Source organism: Quercus suber, unplaced genomic scaffold (assembly GCF_002906115.3).
Source record: "Quercus suber isolate HL8 unplaced genomic scaffold, Cork oak 2.0 scaffold_41, whole genome shotgun sequence".
Taxonomy (NCBI): domain Eukaryota; kingdom Viridiplantae; phylum Streptophyta; class Magnoliopsida; order Fagales; family Fagaceae; genus Quercus; species Quercus suber.
Window position 1 is genome coordinate 1,832,944 of NW_027069506.1, and position 23,474 is coordinate 1,856,417.

The 23,474-nt window shown below is 34.9% G+C and overlaps 1 protein-coding gene, 1 long non-coding RNA gene and 1 pseudogene across 3 annotated transcripts; all 3 read left to right on the top strand.

Annotated features, from left to right (window-relative positions):
* Positions 1–804: 804 nt before the first annotated feature.
* On the top strand, positions 805–21,799 carry LOC111998270 (cysteine-rich receptor-like protein kinase 10; annotated as a pseudogene).
* LOC112029815 (cysteine-rich receptor-like protein kinase 10) lies at positions 5,540–7,047 on the top strand. The gene is given in 6 exon segments (XM_065771291.1): positions 5,540–5,581; positions 5,722–5,795; positions 5,797–5,930; positions 6,035–6,272; positions 6,482–6,632; positions 6,757–7,047. Coding segments are annotated over 6 exon segments (930 nt in total).
* LOC136066619 (uncharacterized) lies at positions 10,360–13,098 on the top strand. 2 transcript variants are annotated; one of them, XR_010628139.1, is made up of 4 exons: positions 10,360–10,637; positions 11,920–12,001; positions 12,083–12,180; positions 12,902–13,098. It is a non-coding gene; the product is annotated as an uncharacterized LOC136066619 (long non-coding RNA). The 2 variants fall into 2 exon arrangements; XR_010628140.1 differs by having other exon boundaries at positions 11,967–12,001.
* Positions 21,800–23,474: the final 1,675 nt, after the last annotated feature.

Below are 23,474 nucleotides of genomic sequence, written 5' to 3' on the forward strand. Positions count from 1 at the left end.
TCATAGGACCAGAGTCTATCTTCCTCTAGGACACACAAGGAAAGGACTCACACTCGCCTCCATATTTATGGGAAGCTTGCACCACAGGGTAGTTTAGCAACATTTGAAATCATCTATATGGACTTAATTTGTGCGCTTACCTTATGTGATCCTTACGTGTGAGCGTGAGAGCTCCAAGTTAATGAGTATTCTTATTTGCTGGGTTTTTTTTCTAAGATTGGGTAAGAGGCTCCAAGTACATAAGCATCTTATCTTTGCTCCGGCTGCCAAAGGGACCAGCACGCGTTCTATTTGTGAAGAGAGCTTAATAACTTTGCCACCTTGACACATACAACTATGTTTTTTTTTTTTTTTCTCTCTCGAATACACAACTACTATGAGTTCTGATACCATTTGTTAGAATAACATTTTGAGTAGAGACACCGCTTAAGGAAAAAACAATTTAGTCTATAAATTTAGACTCAACTATATTATATCAACGAATCAAACAATTTCAATCTCAAGTGTGTGTCTCTAGTTCTCCAAAACAATTTCCATGTTTTCCAAAGGCGATCACATCTACGTGGCCCACAAGGAAAATATGATGGAAATCTCCTTTTTTTATTTCCATTTTTTCTCATCACTATTTACTCATGTCTTCGCGTCGACAGTGTAATATGCAGTCCAAAGCATGGAATTGAAATTTCCAACACATTAGTCAATGTAGAAAGTAGATACATGCATTAAAGTTTAGAAAGGAATGATATAGATGTATATTGCTAGACTAAAATGTTTCCAACCTACAACTGCAGTGGAAAAATGAAAATGGGCCATTCGAGTCTACTGTTATTCTTCCATTTTGTTTTCATTCATCTTGTTATTCCCACAGCTGCCCAGTACTGGTACTGTTATACCACTGGTAACTACATCAGTAACAGTACCTATAGGGAAAACCTCAAAACCCTCCTGGCCTCCATGATTAAGAACACCAAAATCGATTATGGGTTTTACAATTTCTCTAGTGGTGAATCTCCAGACAAAGTATACTCGATTGCGCACTGTAGTAAAGACGTTTCACTTGGCGAATGCTGTAGTTGTATCAATGTGTCAACATACGACCTATTAGGAGCTTGTCCAAACCAAAAGGAGGCAATAATTTGGGCTAATAAATGTTCACTTCGATACTCACCTAGATCCATATTTAATCGTGAGGAAGATAACCCTATGAGGGGGTTGTACAACACAGGAAACGTCCCAGACGTAGAAGGTTTCAACAACGTGCTGTTGCCCTTGTTAAATAGCCTAAGAAACAGTACTGCAGCAGGGAATTCAACTTACAACTTCGCTATGCAGAGTGTGCCTGCACCAGAATACCAAACCATATATGCACTTTCTGAGTGCACTCCTGATTTGAGAGAGTGGGAATGCGACAGTACGTTGCTTGCAGCAGGTGCAGAGTTATATAACACAATGTTGTAATGGAAAGCAGGGAGGGAAATTCCAGCTGTGATATAAGGTATGAGAGATACTCTTTTTATGAAGCTTCAGCTGAGCCACCACCATCACCGCCGCTGCCTTCACTACACCAGGTATTTAAGCACTGATGTTTCATGACTTTTTTACACTTTTATTTCTTGACTTAGAAGTTGACTTATCATAATATCGGTTTAATCATTTATTTGTTTGGTTGTTTGCAGTGGAATTGTTATCTTATGCAAGAGTTTTTTGTATGTTGAAGCAAACAATATTTCACAGTTGTGTTACTGAGCGTGATTGAAAACAAAATATTTTTATAAATAATTATTATAATATGTTTGTTAAAAAAGATTTGTTTTCACTCTAAAGAGGTAAGTAAATTTTATTGAACTAAATTCGATTGAAATACATTATTCAAATTATTAGGTAAAGCTTCTATCTATACATCCATTTCTACTGATAAAACTGTTTTTTTAATTAAGGCGTGAGCTAGTGTATTTCCTTTCCTTCCAACATTTCGGGAATCTGCAAGACTGAAGGGTAGCTCCTAGACTCTGACTCTCATCAATCGCATCACCGTACCAAACAAAATACTACATCATCCCGAATCTGTCAAAGCTTAGATAACCCGTGAGCCATCACCCTCTATCACCACTTTGAACAAGCTCAACTCCTTGGCGAAATCCACAGTTTTTAATTACATTCTGAACACAGTTTTTAAACTGCTGCTTTTAGACCACAAAAGAAAAGATGTCCTTGGTTTTCATATATGACGGCAGTAGAAGGAAAATTTTAATACAAACGATTATTTGAGTTGATTTTTATTTTTGGTTAAATGCAAATTAGTTCTTATTTTTCCTTGGCTATCTAGGATCTTGAGATTACAACCCCTCTTAAATATTATGCATGAATTTGTTGAGTTATTTTGAATATGACCATATTATGACCTCAGATGACATGTGTACGCAACTATATTTGCTATGTGACAACTTGTGAGTAGTAGAAATAAAATAATGGGTTTATGATTTCAACATTCACAAGTCACCATGTAGCAAAGTTGTAACAAAATTGTTTAAAATTTATGGCACTCAACTCATTTATTTACTGCTTGAAAAGTAAAAACTCATTTCCTAAAGAAAAAACTTTGCTTGCCGTCCACTCCAAAAGTTCAACGAACATCACTTTTATTTGTTAGGTTTGGAAGCAAAATGCATGGTTTTTAGACTCGGACTGTTCAATAAACTGTTAAAGGGAGGGGTTTAAGGTTTTGAAGATTGGACCGAGGTTGAACCTTGATGACGTCATAATTAATTTAATTTTTTTAAAAAGATAAATAAATATATTAAATTAGTAAAATGAGGAAAATTACTAAAATAGCCAAAATAAATATTGAAATCTATCTTTTAAATGTATTTTTTATATCATAACTTACATAAGACAAATATGAAATATTAAATTATAAGCAAACATAAATTAGATATCAAGTTTCTTAATCAAGGGAGTTAATAACATAATGAAAATTGTTTTAACATAATCAAAACAATTTCTATTATGTTATTAACTCCCTTGATTAAGAAACTTGATCATTTATTAATTTTTCTCCTTCAACAATGCATGGTTTTAGGAAATTAAACTTAAGTAATTTTTTTTGGATACTTAAGTTTTTCTCCTTTAACAGTTTATTAATTTTTCTCCTTCAACAATGACTGTAAGTATCCCAAAAAAAAAAAAAAAAAGTGAATTGGTTGAACCTTTAAGAACCATCCACAGTTTTCAAAATTGGGAGGTTCAACCACGGTTCATAGGGTCCGCTGCTTTTTCTACGTATACAGGTTTTAGGAGCTAAAAAACTCGTTTTTATGAACGATATCTAGTTAAACCGGTCTTAGTTTCAAAACCATGGACAAATGGCCCACTGGGCGGTGCCTAACCACTGTACTGTTCTCAAGCACTCGTAAATGAATGGTCGTAGCTCTTCTGTTTTGGATAAATCTGAACGAGTTTATACCTTTCCTTGGCTATCTAGGATTTTAATTGCCTCATATACACAATCCCTATTAATAAACCCAATTATGCATATCATGAATCTCTGATATCTCATGTAACAGTGTGTCTCACCGATTAAATATATGATGAAGCCTATTATTCATGTGAAATTAGGGGATACACCATTATTGTACTCTTGCATATTGTATAATTTTCCCTTTTGTATGATACTCATCAATAACCTTTTCTCCAAAAGCTAAGCTGGCATTCATAAATTAATGCCAAGGCTTAATTAGGCAAATTTGTGGACTTATTAGTCATTAATAATTTTCACTTATTAGTCATTGTTAAAATATTCACCTAAAGGGTAGGTATTACATATTAATGTCAAGGATTAAACATGCACATTTATGGACTCATGAATCACATTAAGAGTGGGCTCAAAAAAAAAAATTTCACATTAAGGTAATCTTTTTTCTCAAAAAAAAAAAAAAAAAAACATTATGAGTAATCTGTTAAGACTTAAGACTGAACCATGTTTAGTGTAAAATTTTGGAATTAGTCTACTATACATATAGTTTTTCAATAAGTTAAAACTAATAAGTGTAAGTTGTTAAGACTTAATCACGTTAATTATTTATGTTCTCTCTTCTCTCCCTCACATCCGAAAGTCACATCCAAAAGCCATAAGTAGAAACGTGTAGCCATGCTATTATAATTACGACATAACAAATTATATGTAGACTATTTTTAGTGGTGTAATGTTCTATCTAAATTATTTTTGTGTACACATAATTACAATTTCAATTTAGTCAATACAGTTATCTAATTCAGACGTATTGACTTGTTCTTCAGGCGAAGCTGAAGATGAAAATAGTGCCGTTGAGCAATTTGACTTTGGCAAAATCAGAGTTGCAACACAGACCCATTCGTTAATTCAAAATAAATAAATCCGTTTTTTCAAATTCAGACCCATGCACATGTACGTGGCTCACGGAGGAAAAGACCTTTCTGAATTCTATTTTGTCCTATTCGTCTATGACTATGACTATTCAGAATTCACTCACTATTCAGAATTCACTCACGTCTTTGTATGTAAACCGTGTATTACAGTTCAATGCTTTGAATTGCTCGTAATTTAAATGAAGTTTCCAACACCTTAGTCAATGTAGAAACTAGAAAGCAGATTCATAAACTGATGGAAGAATAGAACAGGAATGACATAGGAGTCTAATGCTAAAACTTTTCCAACCTAGCCACATCTGCAGAGGAACAATGAAAATGGGCCATTTGAGAGACTACTGCTATTCTTCTATGTTGCTCTCATTCATCTTGTTATTCCCACGGCTGCCCAGTACTGTTATAACACTGGTAACTACACCAGTAATAGTACCTACAGGGCAAACCTCAATATTCTCCTGGCCTCAATGATTAACAACACCAAAATTAATTATGGGTTTTACAATTTTTCTTTTGGTGAAGCTCCCGACAAAGTATACGCGATTGCGCTCTGTAGAGGAGACACTTCGCCCAGCGAATGCCGTAGTTGTATCAACAGGGCAAGTTCCGACCTATTGAAAGCTTGTCCAAACCAAAAGGAGGCAATCATTTGGCCTGATAAATGCTCACTTCGATATTCAAACAGATCCATATTTAATGCTATGGAAGCTAGCCCTCTTTTTGCCTTTTACAACACAGGAGACGTCTCAGACGTAGAAGCTTTCAACAACTCGCTATTACCCTTATTAAATATCCTAAGAAATTCTACTCACAAGTTTGCTCTGCAGAGTACCCCTGCCCCAAACATCCAAACCATATATGCACTTCTTGAGTGCACCCATGATTTGAGCAAGCTAGAATGCAACAGTGCTTGCCGCAGGTTCAGAGTTTTATACCACAATGTTGTAATGGCAAGCAAGGAGGTAAATTTGTAACACCCAGCTGTGATATAAGGTTTGCAGTATACTCTTTTTATGACCCTTCAGTTGAGCCACCACTATCACCGCCGCCGCCATCACCATCACCACCGCCACTAGTCCCATCTGCAGCATCCCTACCACCAGAATTGCCTACAACTACAGCAAGTATATAAGCATTGATGTTTCATGACTTTTTCATATTTTTATTTCTTGACTTAGAAGTTGACTTATCTTAATCTTGGTATATAGTTTACAAGGTAAGGAAAACATTATGATATGTAAAGATTATCAATCTTTATCAAAATGAATTAAATCCAAGTGACTGGAATTTTTAATTTACACATTATTTCTATAAGTTCAGGGTAGGTTTTCAAATGGACAAGAGATAGCTGTGAAAAGGTTGTCAAGAAACTCTCAACAAGGAGATTTGGAGTTAGAATGAGGTTCTACTTGTGGCTAAGCTTCAACACCAAAATTTAGTTAGACTTCAAGGATTTTGCTTGGAAGGGAATGAAAGGCTTCTTATATATGAATTTGTGCCAAATAGAAGCCTTGATTACTACATTTTTGGTAGTTTTACCTTCATACTTCAATTTTTTTTTTTTTAAAATTATGATAAACTATTTTGAATTTCATGGTATATGACTATCTAATAATATTTCATAAATATGTAGATCCAATGAAGCGTGCACGTATAAATTGGGAAAGGCGTTACAAAATAATAAGAGGCATTGCTCGAGGACTTCTATATCTTCATGAGGATTCTCGACTTCAGATTATTCATCGTGACCTTAAAAATAGCAATATTCTCTTAGATGTAGAAATGAATCCTAAAATTTCAGATTTTGGCATGACAAGAATGTTTGTACTGGATCAAACTAAAGGTAGTACAAATAGAATTGTGGGGACCTAGTAAGTATCCTAATTTCATAGAGTTGATGCTAATATTTAAGCTTGCCTTATATTTACACACACACACACACACAAAATTGATTTTAGTAGGTTACTATTATCTAGATCAAACAAAGAAGCCATAACAAAGATGGAAATTAAAATTTTGAAAATAATCGTTCTTTATTCCAAAGAAAATTGAAAATAAGTTTGTTGATATTGAATTACAGTGGATATATGGCACCAGAATATACAATGCTTGGACAATTTTCAGTGAAGTCAGATATTTTTAGTTTTGGGGTGTTACTTTTGGAGATTGTGAGTAGGCAAAAAATTACTTGTTTCCATGACGGAGAAAATACAGAGTACCTTCTAAGCTATGTGACTATAACTACAAAGTACAAATTAGACATTTCCTTTTTATTAAAAATATTTGATGAACGGAGAAGTACATAAATGAAAATTTTCCATAAGTTCGTATGTGCATAATGAACCATTTCGCCAGGCATGGAAAAATTGGAGGGAGGAAACAACTTCAAATCTCATAGATCCCACATTGAGAGGCAGTCCAATACCTGAAATGATGAGATGTATCAAAATTGGGCTGCTATGTGTCCAAGAAAATGTAAGTGACAGACCAAGTATGACTTCTGTTGTTCTCATGCTTAATGGCAATTTGGATCCGATTCCTACACCAACACAGCCTGCAAGTTTATCGTCCACCACAGTACAATATCACACTAGTTCCAGTGTAACTAACAATGAGGCTTCAATAACTGAGTTATGTCCAAGATAATGCTTTGTGAATAAGGGCTGTAGTATGGATATATATTTGTCTTGGAATTACACTTTAAACGATTAATGTAAATTATTCAAATTCTATAATTTGAACTCCTTGTATGCATTTATTTTGGATTTGAACCTTGGATGTTTTATTAGGAAACACTAGTTGAGTTAAGAAAAATGAATCAACCATGAATTATAATGAATGAAAATTTTATTTTTTTAAATAAAAATATATATAAGAGCCTCTAAGCACGCGCAATGCAAGTGCGAAGATGCTAATTTTATATTGAAAATTTATTTAATGAATGTTTTTCAAATAGCAACACAAGATTTAAATAATAATAGTGAAAACAAAAAATAAATAATAAGCATACACATGAAAAATACACAAATTTGTATCGTTTGATAATATTCACAGGTGGCGACAAAAAGAAAGCTTTACTATAAAAATAGGAAGTCTAAATAAGTGGCACACAAGAAACCCAATTTTCCCCCCTTCTGTGGTTTCTCATATGCGCCTTGAAAGTCTCTTTGATGGACTTCAGGGGCTTGCTTCTATGCAGCATAACATACTCATATATGGCACATGTAGGCTACGATAGAAATAACAAAAGTGTGGGATTCCTTGAACTAATAAAGGAATCGGCCAAAAAATAAAGGAATTTAGTCAAACCATTATGACCGACTTGGGCACTGTGACAAATTTAAGCCACAAAAGAAATCCACGTCAACAAATCTCCATCTCTACTTGAATATGATCAACCTACACTAACGAAACTCAATTATTTGTGTGATTGTACATGTTTAAATGTAACGTGTGTATGCTCAATTACTTTTTAATTCAAAAAGATTTTTGAGTGTTTTATTTCTTTTGAAAGTAATTTTTGTCACTTTGGTTTTAAAAGTTTTTTTCTTAAAATGCTAAATTTTTTTGTATTGAAAAACTTGTTGGGTGTTTCGTGACTCAATTCATGAGTGGATGCAATTAGATCCAAGTCGCGAGTTGAAATAGACATTTCAGTTTCTTCACAAATTCAGGCAGAGAGTTTCGTGACTCATTCACGAGTGCTTCACAACTCAGATCTAACCCATGAAATCTTCCCCTGTGCATCTGCACATTTCACAAGTAAACTCGTGGGTGGTTCGCGAGTCATTGACTTGCAAAATGCGCAAAAAGATAGTTTTAAAGGGCTCGAAATGTCAGTTTTTCAAAACTCAACTGCTCAACTTATCATTTGTATTAGACTTTTCTTACTTGCATATCCTATACTTCTAATATAATTATTTTAACTGGTATTTAACTCATGCAATGCATTGGAATATTTTACATATTTTAAATTCAATCAACTCCACATGTCAATACATTAAAATCCATCCATGTAATGTTGCACATCTACTCGTCTGTCCTTATAGTAATTAGTAATCAATTCTTTATGCTTTTTTTGGATAAATGCATTTTTCCAAAAAAAAAAAAAAATAGTAACCCATAATTAGTTCCTACGGCATAATTGCAATATAATTTATATATATATACATTAGCATTATTTTGAGCATCAAAATAAATCTTAAAAATTTACAACACGTAAATTTGTATAAGGAGAAATTATAGTAAACCCACCTGTGATTAGGCTCATTTTCACTTTGTCTACCCGTAGTTCAAAATTTAACACTTTGCCCAACTGAGGTAACTTCCGTTAGGGCTCTGTTACCAAACTCTCCCTTTGTCATTAGAAAAACATATTTTTAGGAAAAAACAAACATAACAAAAATAAAAAAGTTAAGGTTTTTAATTGCTTAAAAACTTCTATGAGAACAAAATGGAAGAATAGCACACAAATCAAAGGGCTCAATGAAATCACTTTTAATCTATATCAATATCAACAATCTCATAACAACTCAAAATTGTGAACCAGCACTACAACAAAATGTATTTTTAGCAACGAAAATTAGTGAGGAAATATTTTTCGTCGCTAAAAATACAGCTTTAGTGACGAAATATGAATTTTGTCACTAAAAGTGAAAAAAATTATTACATTTAGCGACGAAAAATAAATTTTGTCGCTATTGTGAACTAAAAAATAGGCACTAGTAGAGGGAAATTTTGGCGCAATTTTAATTAAGCTATAGTGACAAAATATTTCGTCACTGTAGGTATTGCTGTGATAGTATTAATGACGAAAATCATTTCGTCGCTATAAGGAAGAATTAGTGACGAAAACTATTCATCACTAAAAATAACAATGGTTTTGCACTTAAATGTTTTTAGTGATGAAATCATAATTCGTCACTAAAAGTATGCTACAGTGACGAAAGTTGAATTTCGTCGCTAAAAATCTGAACAAAATATGGTCTCTTTAATGACGAAAATAAAATTCGTCGCTGAAAGTGGGCAATAGTGACAAAAAATTTCGTCGCTAAAGACCACTTTTAGTGACGAAACTGATATTTCGTCGCTATTTCCCACTTCTAGTGACAAATTTCAGTTTCGTCACTAAAAGTGATCTTTAGCGACGAAAAGTTTTCGTCGCTAAAAAGCACTATAAATACTCCAACCCAAAAATTAGCCTCACCCACTCAGCAGAACAAAAAACACTCACCCACTAAAAAAAAAACACTGAGAAACCCAAACCAAAAAAAAGAAAAGAAACCCAGCCGATGAAGATGAAGACGAACCGTCGCCGATGAAGATGAACCGTCACCGATAAGCAGCCCACCGTCGCCGATAAGCAGCCCACCGTCGCTAAAAATCTTCATCGGTGACGCTTTATACACCGTTCTTTGAATCGCCGAGAAAGATGAACCGTCGCCGATGAGCAGCTACCGTCGCCGATAAGCCACTCCAATCATCGGTGACGGTCCGGCCGCGACGGTCCCAGCGTCGCTTCAGCCCCAGCATCGCTTCAGCGACGCTCCGGCCGCGACGCTCACAGCGTCGCTTCAGCGACGCTCCGGCAGCGACGGTCCCAGCGTCGCTTCAGCGACGCTCCGGCCGCGACGCTCCGGCGGCGACGATCCCAGTGAAGCACTCCGGCGACGACGATCCCAATGTCGCTTCAGGTCTTTTTTTTTTTTTTTTTTTTTTGTTCTTTCTCCTTTTGAGTTTTACTTCAGGGTTCTTTTTTATTTATTTATTTATTTGTTTGTTTTGGTGGGTTTTGCTACAGGCACAGTATTTGTTAGTTTTGTGCAGTTTCAAAGAGCAGCTTCAGCAATAGCTCACCGGAAGTAAAAAGGTTTTTCTTCTTTTTGCCTTTTTCAGGATTCACTCTATTGTCTATATCCATTTTTTTAGTGAGTTTAATAGTCACAAGGTGCCTTTTTTTTTTTTTTTGGGTATATGAATATCAGAATATTATTTGAATATCAAATGGGGTTTTTGTTTAGTGAGTTTAATAGTTACAAGGTGCTTTTTTTTTTTTTTTTTTTGTTTGGGTATATGAATATCAGAATATGGTTGAGTATCAATGGTGTTTTATTGTTTTGGTTGGATCAGGTAGTCTTATAGTAGGTAGTTTGGAACATATATTTAAAAAGGAGGGGTTGCGAGGCATGTATCGCGGGCTCTCCCCGACTATGATTGCATTACTTCCCAAATGGGCGGTGAGTCTTCTACCTTATAGTTCTAGCTTCTTACCTCTGCTTGTTATCAGTTTCTTGACTAGAGAAGTCCCTCTAAAAATGAAAATTTCTAATTAGTTTTGTCAAGAATCTTTCTTTGTGTAATTGGGACAAAGGCTTTGTTGGGGTGCTAAATTGAGCAATTTGAGGAAATGTTATATCTATAAATTGTGAATTTGTGTGATCCAATTCATTTTTCTACACGATGCATTGAAAAAGGGAACCATAGTAGTCTATAGTCTATACACATGTTCTTCACTTATTACAAGATGGGAAAATTGGAGTTCCATCTATACAGGAGGTTCATTTACTGACCAGTTCAAAATTCTCATAACTTGGTTAAAGTTGTGTTTTTTCCCATTTTACCTGCCTCATTATAGTAGTTATTTCATTACAACTAAGCAATGGATTTAAATTGAGCAAAGGTTAGCAAACAATTTAATTGCTCATTATAGTGGTTATGACTGATTCTTTGGCTGCAAATCTTTTGAACCTTTTTGTTTTACAGGAAGAGACCAACTGAATCTATTCACCTTGGAAATTATCTTGGAGCTATAAAGACTTGGATTTCACTTCAAGTTGTTTCGAATTTCTTCAATATGCTCTTGTTGTGAAACTGTTTTATCCAAAACTTGAACACAGTTTTATCCAAACAAATTTTTGTTAGTTTTTGTTTCTAAATGCTTGATGTTAATTTTTCTGCTTGATGTTAATTTTTTTTCCTTTTTTTTTTTTTTTTATTTTTTATTTAATTTGTTTGAAATTTATTCTCTGTGGTAGGATAATTTGTCTAAGTTTGAATAGAGACCGTTCTCATTTTGTACATATTGTTTTGGATGAGGGTTGTGCTGCTGTTGTTTATGAACTGGAATGGTGATTGTGGTTTGGAATGGTGATTGTTGTGAAATGGTTTTGGGTCTCAATTTTGAAATCAATCATAAACTCTTCATTGATGTATGAGCGTACTTATTAGGATGGAGATGTGGTGTAAAGCATAGTGGAGTAGTTGTCATGTCTTTAGCAAATTTTTTTAGGGGATATCTAATAGTTAAACATGATTACATGCTCTAAAAGGAAAAGTTTAGATTGATTTCCTTGTGTGTTTGTATTTGTAGAACTTCTTGATAGGGTAGTTTAACACCTTTAGTTACTATAACATTGTGTTTTCTTCTTTTTTTCAATGTTGGTTGTGATTTACCTAATTCTAATGACTTTATGTCAATTATCTACTTATTATTTATTATGTAAATCTATGGTATTCTAGATTGAGAGCCATCTTTTTATTGAAATTCTTACATTGTCTCCATCAAGAGGTAAAGCTTCACTTATCTATGTGTTGCATGCAGGTAAAGCTTCACTCATCTTTTTGTGCTTATCATTGGGTCTACTTAACTGTTCACTAAAAGCTATCTTGCTTTTATTTCCAGCTCTCTCTTTTGTGGCTGAAGAAATTATGAGGAACAAGGTAAAGAACACAAGTTAACTTTGGATTTTTTCTAAAAGTTGTAAACTTAGCTTGAGCAAAGTAAGTATATTCTAGTTAAAAACTTATAAAACTCTATATATACTTGTGATGTTGGAAATTTGTTTTGTGGTGAGTTGTTTTGTTGGAGCAAGCGGGTGGCTTGCATGGCGTTATAAGGTGTCTCAAATTCATATTGGGAGTGTTTTTAATTTCTTGCAAATGTGAATGAAACTTGTTAATTAGTAGCAATTGTGTTCCTTTATTCAATTTCAATACATGTAAGAATTATAGTTGTGATGTTGGAAATTTGTTTTGTTTTTGTGGTGGGTTGTTATTCAATTTCAATACATGTAAGAATTATAGTTGTGATGTTGGAAATTTGTTTTGTTTTTGTGGTTAGTTGTTGTGTTGGAACAAGCGGGTGACTTGCGTGGTGTTATAAGGTAGCTTAAATTCATATTGGGAGTGTTTTTAATTTCTTGCAAATGTGAATGAAACTTGTTAATTAGTAGCAATTGTGTTCCTTTATTCTATTTCAATACTTGTAAGAATTATAGTTGTGATGTTAGAAATTTGTTTTGTGGTGGGTTGTTGTGTTGGAGCAAGCGGGTGGCTTGCATAGTGTTATAAGGTGGTTTAAATTCATATTGGGAGTGTTTTAAATTAAAACACTTCATTTTTTATGTATCATTTGAAATTACTTGTTAGAAATGTTTTTTATAACATAGTTAATGTTTTTACTCTATGATTTTAATGAAGTAGTGTTTTTATATTTGTGCAGATTTCTTATTGGTGGCTTTAGGGGATTTACTTTTGGCATTATTTGAAGACATATGAGGACATCTTTTGGCTTTAAGGGGTTCTAATTATATTATGCTACATTTTTTGTATTGTTATAAAACATCTTAAGTTATTGTATGTGTTACAAACAATTATTGTATGGAAGGAGTTTGAATTTGATACTTGTTTTAATTTTAACTCGATTTTTTATAAATGTGTTGTTGAAATAAATGTGTTAATTAAATGTGAGGTTTTAATAATGTAATGACAGGTTACAAGTTAATATCAACGTCACGAAAATAATAAAAATAGAAAATAAGTTTTAGTGACGAATTTTTTCATCACAAATATGGCAACAAAAAATTGTTTTAGTGACGAAATATTTCATCACTAAATGCAGTGGAATTTTGTAAGAAATGGTTTTAGTGACGAAAATTTTCGTCACTATATGTGCATGGATTTTCTTAAAAATAGTTTTAGTGACGAATATTTTCGTCACTACATGTACCCGAAAATAGTTTTAGTGACGAAATTTTTCGTCACTAAATATGATTTAATAAACTGAAATGGTTTTAGTGACGAAATATTTTCGTCACTGAATACTGTTTTTAGCGAGGAAAACATTTAGCGACGAAATGTTTTCGTTGCTAAAAGTTTTTTTTTTTTTTTTTTACCAAATCGGACTTTTAGTGACGAAATTTTTCGTCGCTAAAAGTCGCCAGGACTTTTAGCGACGGGGCTACAGTGACGAAACGAATTTCGTCACTAAAAGTCCAATTTCGTCACTAAAGGTTCTTAGTGACGAAAAACTGGACTTTTAGTGACGAATTTTTTCGTCACTAAAAATACATTTTCTTGTAGTGCAGTTTTTACAAGAAGACCAACAATCTCAAAACAACCAGCAACATTATTAACAAAAGAGAGTAAGATAGAGATAAGCAATCAACAACCAAAGAATGAGGTAAAAAGATATCCAGCCGTGGGTTTGGATTGTGGTAGATCAGCCATGGGTTTGGCGGCGTGGTGGCGATCCTAGGTGTTGTTTGTGCCTCTTCTAACTTCCAACCCACCCCCAATTCCAACTTCAAACCCACTTTGAATCCCAACCACAATAGCAAAACACTTGAATCATCAAATCCAAAAAATCAAGTACCTAAATCGCTAAGAACCCACAGATTACCCAAACAACAACATATCATTTGGGGCTTGATCTTAGAAGAAACGAGTGGATTTATGGGTTCTGCCTAGGCTTGTCCACAGGTCAGGTCGGATCTAATTTGTGCTTAACCCGCATCCAAACTGACTAGATCAGGTGGACGGAATCTCAACCCACCGCCGACTGAGAGGATGATCAGATTGGGTGGGTTGAAATTTCAACAGGATCCGGGCAGGTCAGCCATCGAAAATCTAGAAAACGGTGAGAATTCAGCGTAGATCCAGCAAGAATTCGACAAGAAAACGGAGAAAAACGGTTAAATTCCTTTTGGTCTCACCAAATTCGACCTAATCTAGGCCATTTTCAGTAAAATCTCAACTAAATCTTGCAAAATCTTGCCGAGATTTCGATGAAAATGGTCTAGATCACGCTGGATCTACCAAAAATCGCAGAAAATTTTGTAGATTGGTCAAATCAGGTTGATCGAATTTAGGATAAAAGAAAACTGACAACAAACCCAGAAAACCCGAGTTTTGGAGGAATAAACCTGTCGCCGACTATTGGAAAAGTCGTTTCGGTTAGCAGCGGGTCGTGTCCGGTCGGTGGTGGCGGGTGGATCGAGTTAGCCGGGTCTCTGGACAGCCCTAGTTGTGGCTTTAGTTGTTGAGGAGAATAAGTTAGCTTTGGCGAAAGGCAAGCTTAGTGACACAAATTGACAACCACAAAGATCAACGGAGATCGAAGTTAGAGATCTAATTTAGGAGATCAGAGTTAGAGATCGGCAAAGATTGAGTTTAGGAGATCAATGAAGATTGGAGTTGGTAGATTAGAGATTAGTGGTGTATTTACTTCTTCTCTCTCTGGAATTTTTTGATGGTTTGAAAATGAAATTGATTTTTCTTTGGTAGTTTTTAAAACCCGGTTGGGTTTTGGATTATCTTTTTTATTTTTTGAATAATGGATTATCTTTTTCAGAACTTTAGAGCTATAGCATATTTGATGTGTGTGCTATTCCTTCACTTTGTTCTCATAGAAGTTTTTAAGCAATCATCAAAAACCCTAACTTTTTTATTTTTGTTATGTTTGTTTTTTCCTAAAAATATGTTTTCCTAATGGCAAAGGAAGAGGTAGGTAACAGATCTCTACCGAAAGTTATCTCAAGTAGGCAAATTGTTAAGTTTTGAACTATGAGTAGGCAAAGTGAAAACGAGTCTAACCACAGGTGGGTTTACTATAATTTCCCCTTATACAAATTTACTTACTGTAAATTTTTAAGATTTATTTTGATGCTCAAAATAATGCTAATGTATATATAAATTATATAGCAATTATGCCTTAGGAACTAATTATGGGTTACTATTTTTTTTTTTCTTTTGGAAAAATGCATTAATCAAAAAAAAGCATAAAGAATTGATTAGTAAATACTATAAGGACAAACGAATAGATATGCAACATTACATGGTTGGATTTTAATGTGTTGACATGTGGATTTTTTTTTTTTTTTTTTGGAGAAGGAAGACAACTAATATTATTAGTCAAAATCAGCGAAAAGAACAAAATAAAGGTGGGGGGAGCATCCTCCAACCACACCAACAAACCTCTAACATGTCTAGCTAGGTTGTGAGCAACCTTGTTACCAATCCTAAAAACATGAGAAAATGAAATATAATCATTGGTATCTAAGGTGGATTTAGCCAAAGAAATGATGTGACCAAATGGAGAAAGTGAGTCTTCAGTAGAAATAAGGGTATTGGTCACTACTTCCGAATCTCCTTCAAGGATGAAAGGTCTGATACCAAGCTCTTGGGCGAAAGAAATCGCCCTTGCAGCAGCCATAGCTTCGACAATGTCTGGTGGGAAGGGAAGTGGAGCTTGTTTCGAGAGTGAAGCCACAACTTTACCTTGCCAATTTCTGATCACAATGCCCAGCCCTACCTTGCCTAATTCAAGAAACGTGGCCCCATCAAAGTTGACTTTGAAGTAATCTGTAGGAGGTGGAGATCACTGAGACTGAACCCGTGACAATCCAATAACATCCTACTGAGATGGGATTGAAATATTTAACTGTTTAAAATCAGACATGTTAGGACATATGTGAATTATGTTAAGTACATATGTCAATATTTTATGTAATTGGCTAATCATTTGGCAAAACTTACTTTACTTATAATTTGGTAGATCTAGGATGTATTTAACGCTTTAAGAAACAAAGTTTCAAGTTCAAGTGTTAAAACCATGCAAATTTGTCAAAGAAATAAGTGAAGAAGTGTTGGATTTTAAAACTAGACAACTAGTATTTATCAAGGTTTAAAAAGTTGCTGAAGCCCGAAACTCGACAGCTAACTCGATTGATACCCTATCTGTTGATATTTATGAAAAACAGATTTTCAGTTCTGTTTTGCATCCAATCCGTGAGTACATGTTTAGATTCTCTTTTCTCACAACCCTAAACATATATAAGGACTATTTTAAGGGCTGTCAAAGGTTGCGTGAGTGTGAAGCAAAATTGTGTTCATGCAAATTATGACCGAAGACAGAATTTACCCTAGTTCATTTTTCTCTTGAATAAACTGCTATGTTTGTACACCGTAGAGTTTTGTGACCAAGGAGCTTCGTAATCTTCATCTTGTGATGAGCTAAAGAACTTTACAGCCAACATCTTTCTCAAGTTGGTGATTAAGTTGCGTATTGGGATTCGCGCATCTATTGGTTAGTCACATACTGGGAGCCGTGCATTGAAAATGATATATTGTCACTACAAAACAAATCCAATTGGGTATTGGGGTAAGGGTTTAATTGTAGGTTAGTATAAAATACTGAGATTCCTTTACTTGTAACCGCTTGTTTTGATAATAATGGATTCTTGGGAGTGGTGACTTTAAAATCACTTAGTGGGGTTTTTGCTGTGTAGGTTTTCCTCATTCGTAAACAAATCATCATGTCAATTTAATTTCCGCTGCACTTTAGTTAATTGGTGATTTGTTTGTGCTACCACGCATTTTGCATATTAATTGAATTAATTAATTAACTTGGCTAAATCAATTAGTTAATTTATTATAAGGGGTCAATACATTTTTAGCCTATCAAGACAAAGCTTACGTAGCTTTGTAAAATATGTAAAATGCTCCAATGCATTGCACAAGTTTAAGACTAGTTAAAATAATTATATTAGAAGTTTAGGATAGGCAAGTAAGAAAATTCTAATACAAACGATAAGTTGAGTAGTTTTAAGTTTCTTTTATAAATCCGAATTAGTTATTCCTTGACAATCTAGGATTTAGAGATTATCATACCCTCTTAAATATTATGCATGAATTTTTCAAGTTATTTTGAATTATGGCCATATTTACACGATCGACTGCATTCCCCAAAGAAAAATCTTTACCTGCCTTTCCACTCGGAAAGTTCAATGAACATCACTTTTATTTGTAAGGTCGAGAGGAAAAATGGCCACTGGGCGTTGCTTATCCACTTTAAATTGTACTTCTGGAATGCTTACTAGTTACTACAAAGACACAATCTGGTCCATGTTGACACAGACATTCTCGTTTTCGTGGACTGTTCTCGGGCACTCATAAACGAATGGTTGTAGCTCTGCGGTTTTGGATAAATCTGAACGAGTGCATGAATTTGACCAAGTAATTTTGAATATGACCTCACTATTCAATCACGTCTTCGTCAACCATGCATTATTCGGATCAAACTTCAAAGCTTTGAATTGATCATAAAATGAATGAACTAAAAGATGACTGATTGATGCATTCTTCTCAATTGGAAAATTTTGAAAATTATAGATATTTACTGTATATAAGAAGCATTCACATGCGTAGGAGAAAAGAAGGGATATCACGACATAAAAATAAACAAATAAATAAAACTCTTATACATATTTTAATTAATACTCTGCCATGTAAGGATTTAGTTTTTACAAAAATACTCTCTAAAACAAGGAATAAAGAGCAGATGACAAATTGTAAATGATGAAGTATAAATTGAAGCATAAATTAGAAAAGAAAAAGTGAGACAAAGGATTTTAGGCTTCTTCCCCAATTTCATGAAAAATATTAAAGTTAAGCCCATCATTTGTTATATAACTTGATCTTTTTTAACTAATACAAGATTTTTATCAAAACTTGGTCCTATATTAATTGATGACTCTAATATTATATATTCTCTTTATGGTTTAATATATATATAGAACATAAAAAGTTATATTCATTGAGTTTAAACTTTTTGGCTACTAGTGCATGAAAATATTACATTATAATGCAAGGGAAAGAAATTCAATTCTGTAAAATTGTGATTTACAACTATATTTTATGTTAGCTTTATTCCATGACAAAAAGTGTTGTAATTGCTTTAATTTTGTTCCTTGTATTTTGTAGGATTTTATTATATTGGGTTTAGTATTAAGTTGGTGAAGAATCAAGCATGAATTGAAGAACAAGTGGATTTCGTGAGAAGCTAACCCATGAAATAGTCACGTGAGAAGCACTTGACTGGAAGCTGAAGAGTCGTGCCAGGTTGTCAATTTCGCGAGTGTCTCGTGGGTAAGGTCTTCCCGAGAGGTAGTCACGAAACATTCTGCCTGAAGGAATTTTAAGTGTGACTTTCTTACCCTTCACCCATACAATATATACCCTCATTACCCACAAATGTAAAGGAGGTCATTTCAGAGAGAAAAACCCTAGATAGGTTTTCTACAACACACACACCCATCTTTTAGAGAGAGAGCTACTCATCTTTAGTGAGAAATCATTCTAGCCTCTTCTCCTTCCCTCTCCCATTGTCATACCTTGAAATGAGATTTGTACCCAAACACAACCCACACACCTATTTAAAGTGTAGAGAGTGTTTTGGAGCATGTGAAGCTTTGAGATTTGCCAAAAGAAGCCAGTGAGGCTTGATGAATACAATCGAGCGTATTGCGAGATCTGGAGAACTAGACAAGACACAGTTCCGAGAAGTCATGTTGGAGTAGGAACTTGGAGGGCTTAGGTACATTGGGTAAATTAGACTTTGAGGGTCTCTTGCTATTCATGTATCCCAACTTATTGTCTAGTGGATCAATTTACCGCTTAGAGAGCAACGGAGAGGTTTTACGCTGAGTACTTCAGTTTCCTCGTCGATAACATATCGGCGTGTTATCTTGTGTTTGCTTTCTCTCTTCCCTTACTCTTGTGCTTTACTTTTATTGTTTGTTGTTCATGTTTATGTACTAGAGTAGTATTGGTTGATTGCGCTTCATTTACTCTTGTTTCTGCACTTAGATAAGTTAGAGTAAAAGCAATCTAGCCGTAATTTTTAATCGGAGGTCTAAACAAGCTCTTGTGTTTTCACACAATTTCGGATTTTCAATTGGTATCAGAGCAAGTACACTTGTTTTAGTTTCATTACCTAAGTGTGATCCTTGACCTCTTGTGTGTTTTGCCATGGACAGTGTTTCGTATGCTTTAATGGATGTTGTTAAGTGTTACATGCCATGTGTTTGTGAAAATGCCTCTGTGAGTATTAATCCTCATAATTGTGATGACATGTTACCTGAATCCATGGGTGTTGTTGTTGATATTCAAAATGTCAAACTCTTAAAGAAAAAGGCTAAGAAGTTTTATGAGAATTTCAGCAAGTTCATTTGTGAAAATGACAATTTGATTACTAAGCTCAATGAATCCAATAAATTAGTTGAAAAAAACGCAGCTTTGGGATACATGTTGAAACACGTAGCTCGATACATGTTTAAACAGCGTTTAATAAACGCATCTTTGGGATATATTGAAGGAAAAAAAAAAAAAAAAACTCGTATAGGTCTATCTATAGCCGCATTTTTAAAACGCGGCTTAAGCCCTACCCAGTTAAACACAACCTCAACACCACAAAACGCGACTTCAAAGCTAGTCTATAGCCGCGTTTAGTAAACGCAACTATACGTCCAGTGGTGGAGCTGCGTTTGTGTAAAATGCAGCTCAAATAGTATCCTATAGCTGCATTTTTGTAAATGCAGCTTGAAAAACGCAACTCTAAAGCATGTTTTTTGTAGTGTTTTTAAAATTTTAGAATTCTCACATTGTGAATATGTACATGAAATAATAGATGTAAAGTAGTGTAAAAATATATTTTAATTTCCATGGTAATAAAGTCAATTTGACATACACTTTAGTAGCACCACTTCGGGATCCCGCGTGCATGCTCATGGTCCCATGTTCGAGTCGAGGCAGGTACCATGTAGGGGGGGGGGGGGGATTTATGGCATGCATTGCGCCCCACACTCTGGCTCTCTTGGGGTACTAGGGTGAGGTCCGTGGTGCCCCGGTCACAGTAACTATGGCTCAATCCAACATTCCCTAGCGGGGGAGTGCCCCTGTTAGGTTACGCCCTGGGGGTTAAGTCACATATGGTAGCCCCTGCCCCCCCTTTCGTTCATTAAAAAAAAAAAAAAGTAGCACCACTCCGTTGTCCGTTGTATGTTGCTATACTATCCACATCATGCACTTACTACATATTAAAATATGAGTTAATAAACGTCTACTCCACGAAGCATCGATTGACATCAGTTTTGGAGAGTCCTTGCAATTTGACTTCAACACTGTAAGAGCAGCAACAGATGACTTCTCAGATGCAAATAAGCTTGGACAAGTGGATTTGGGGCTGTTTATAGAGTAAGGAAATGTTATCATGTAAGGACTACTAACCATCCATAAATGTGTTAAAGCAAATAAGCAATGTATTTGAATTCCTTCTGTATTGTTTCGTTTGTTTTAATTTAGACTTTATTTTGATCATAGGGTAGGCTTCCCTATGGTCAGGATATAGCTGTCAAAAGGTTGTCAATGAATTCTAGACAAGGAGATGCGGAATTTAAAATTGAGGTGTTGTTAGTCGCCAAGCTTCAGCATCGCAACTTAGTTAAGCTCTTAGGTTTTTGTTTGGAAGGAGCTGAAAGACTTCTTATCTATGAGTTTGTGCCTAACAAAACCTTGGATTATTTCATATTTGGTAAATTTGCAATTTTTTTTTTTTTTTTTTTTTTTGTTTCAAGGTTTTAAATCAAAAGAATTTATTTGAGTTATAAATCTTGCATAAATGATACTTGAGAGTTGAGATAGTAACATTCTTCCCACAATTATTTTAGATCCAATCAATTGTGCACAGTTAGATTGGGGAAAACGTTACAAAATCATAGGCGGCATTGCTCAGGGGCTTCTTTACCTTCATGAGGATTCTCAACTTCATATTATTCATCGTGATCTCAAAGCCAATTACATTCTTTTGAATGAAGAAATGAACCCTAAGGTCTTTGACTTTGGCATGGCAAGATTATTTGTATTGGACCAAACTCAAGGAAATACAAGTAGAATCGTGGGAACCCAGTAAGTATCAAAATAATACCAACTCAACTAAGCATGGCTCCCCAATTTATTTCTAGAGGTTACTTTCATACATGAATCTAATAAAAATTCTTCCAATAGATGAGAATATCCCGAAATGAGTGGAAGTTAATAAAGAGTTTGAATATTATCTTGATTTGTAAAGCTCTACTACCATTTGAATTGAAGATAGTAAAGAATATTATCTTTTATATACAGTGGATACATGGCCCCAGAATATGTAATGCATGGACATTTTTTAGTTAAATCAGATGTTTATAGTTTTGGTGTCTTAATTCTGGAAATTGTGAGTGGCCAAAGAAATAGTTGTTTTCGTGACAAGGAGAATGTTAAGCATAAATCTCAAATTCCCAACTAATTCATTAAGGTTTTTCTTTGAATTGTTAATACGTTGATTTAATTATTAAATTCACAGGTTTATAACAGTTAGGACTCTAGAGAAAGTTAGTAATTTATCATAAATTGTGATCATGACATTGAAAAGAAATAGAAGTATTTCCTTTTTAATTTTGTACGTACATATTGTTATATACAACCATGTAGGCATGGAAAAATTGGAGGGAGGGGAATATGTCAAATCTTATAGATCCAACGTTGTGAAGCAATTCAACAACTGAAATATGGAGATGCATCCACATTGGCTTACTGTGTGTTCAAGAAAATATTGCTGAGAGACCAACTATGGCTTCAGTGGTTCTGATGCTTAATAGTTTCTCCCGCAATCTTCCTGTACCCTCCCAACCTGCATTTTTTAGGCACAGCAGTGTTAAATTGAATACCTCATCATCAGAACAGGAGTTTCACTTAGGGTGCGTTAATTTGGTTGAATGTAAAATATTTTCCGAGTGTAAAAACTTTCAGGTGAAAATATTTTCAAGAAAGGAAAATATTTTCAAGTGTTTGACTGCATTATAAAAATTGTTTAGAAAATATTTTCATGTGTTTGTTTGCATTCTGAAAATGCTATTTTCTCACATTTTCTCAACTACTTTCTCAGCTTCCAAACAAATTTTATAATAAAAAATTTTAATATATAAACTTAAAAAAACAAAAATCAAAACAAAACCATTCCTAAACTCACACTATTCGATCAAACTGAGAGAGGGAGGTAGAGAGAGTGATCAAAAATTGAGGGAAAGGGACAGGTAGATCGAGAAAGAGAGAGATCGGTCATGGGTGGGTCATGGGCGATGATCTCGGCAGCGCGATTCGGCAGTGCTGGGGTGCAATCTCAGCAACATGATCTCAAAGGTGAGGTTGAGTTTGAGAGAAGTGTGGGTTTGAGAGAGGTGAGGGATGTGGATCGGGTATTGTAGAGGGTGGATCGGTGCTGAGGTGCGATCTCGCCAGTGGCGTGGGAGCGATGAATCGGAGATGTTGGAGATGGGATGGGCTTCGCCAGCATGAGGGAGAGTTTTGCCTTGGTGGATCGGGTACATGCAGAGCTCAAAGTGGGCGAAGGTGAGGTTGAGTGGATCGGGTACAGCAGCATTGCTCGTCGGAGTGTGGGGGACCTTGGACCGACGTCTGCGTGTGGGGTGGAGCTACGTCTCTCTCTCGTTGGTGCGTGGGGTGGAGCTGAGGGGAGATGGGTTTCGCTGTGCTTTTTCTTCTCTCTCTCTCTCTCTCTCTCTCTCTCTCTGAGTCCTGGAAATCATTTGAAAATAAAATGAGAGTGTAATTGATTTTACGGCTGAAGTGGGAGAGTTTTACGGTCAACAGAAATTATTTTTCGTTTGACCAAATTTTTCATGCCCAACCAAACACACGGTAGGCTGTAAAATGATTTCCTGAAATGCTTTTCAAGCGAAACAAACGCAGCCGTAGTCTTAACAAATGATGCTTCAATTACTGAGTTATATCCTCGTTAGTGCTTAATGAAATCTACAATGTCCCATTTTTTGTGCTATAGCCTAATTGTTTGCTAAGGTGCAGTAGTACTGTAACAAAGTTAAAGGGAATAAAAAATACACCATAGGCCACGTGAGTGACATGGCCATTTGGATGGGTAAAAAGTGAACATGAAGACTTGT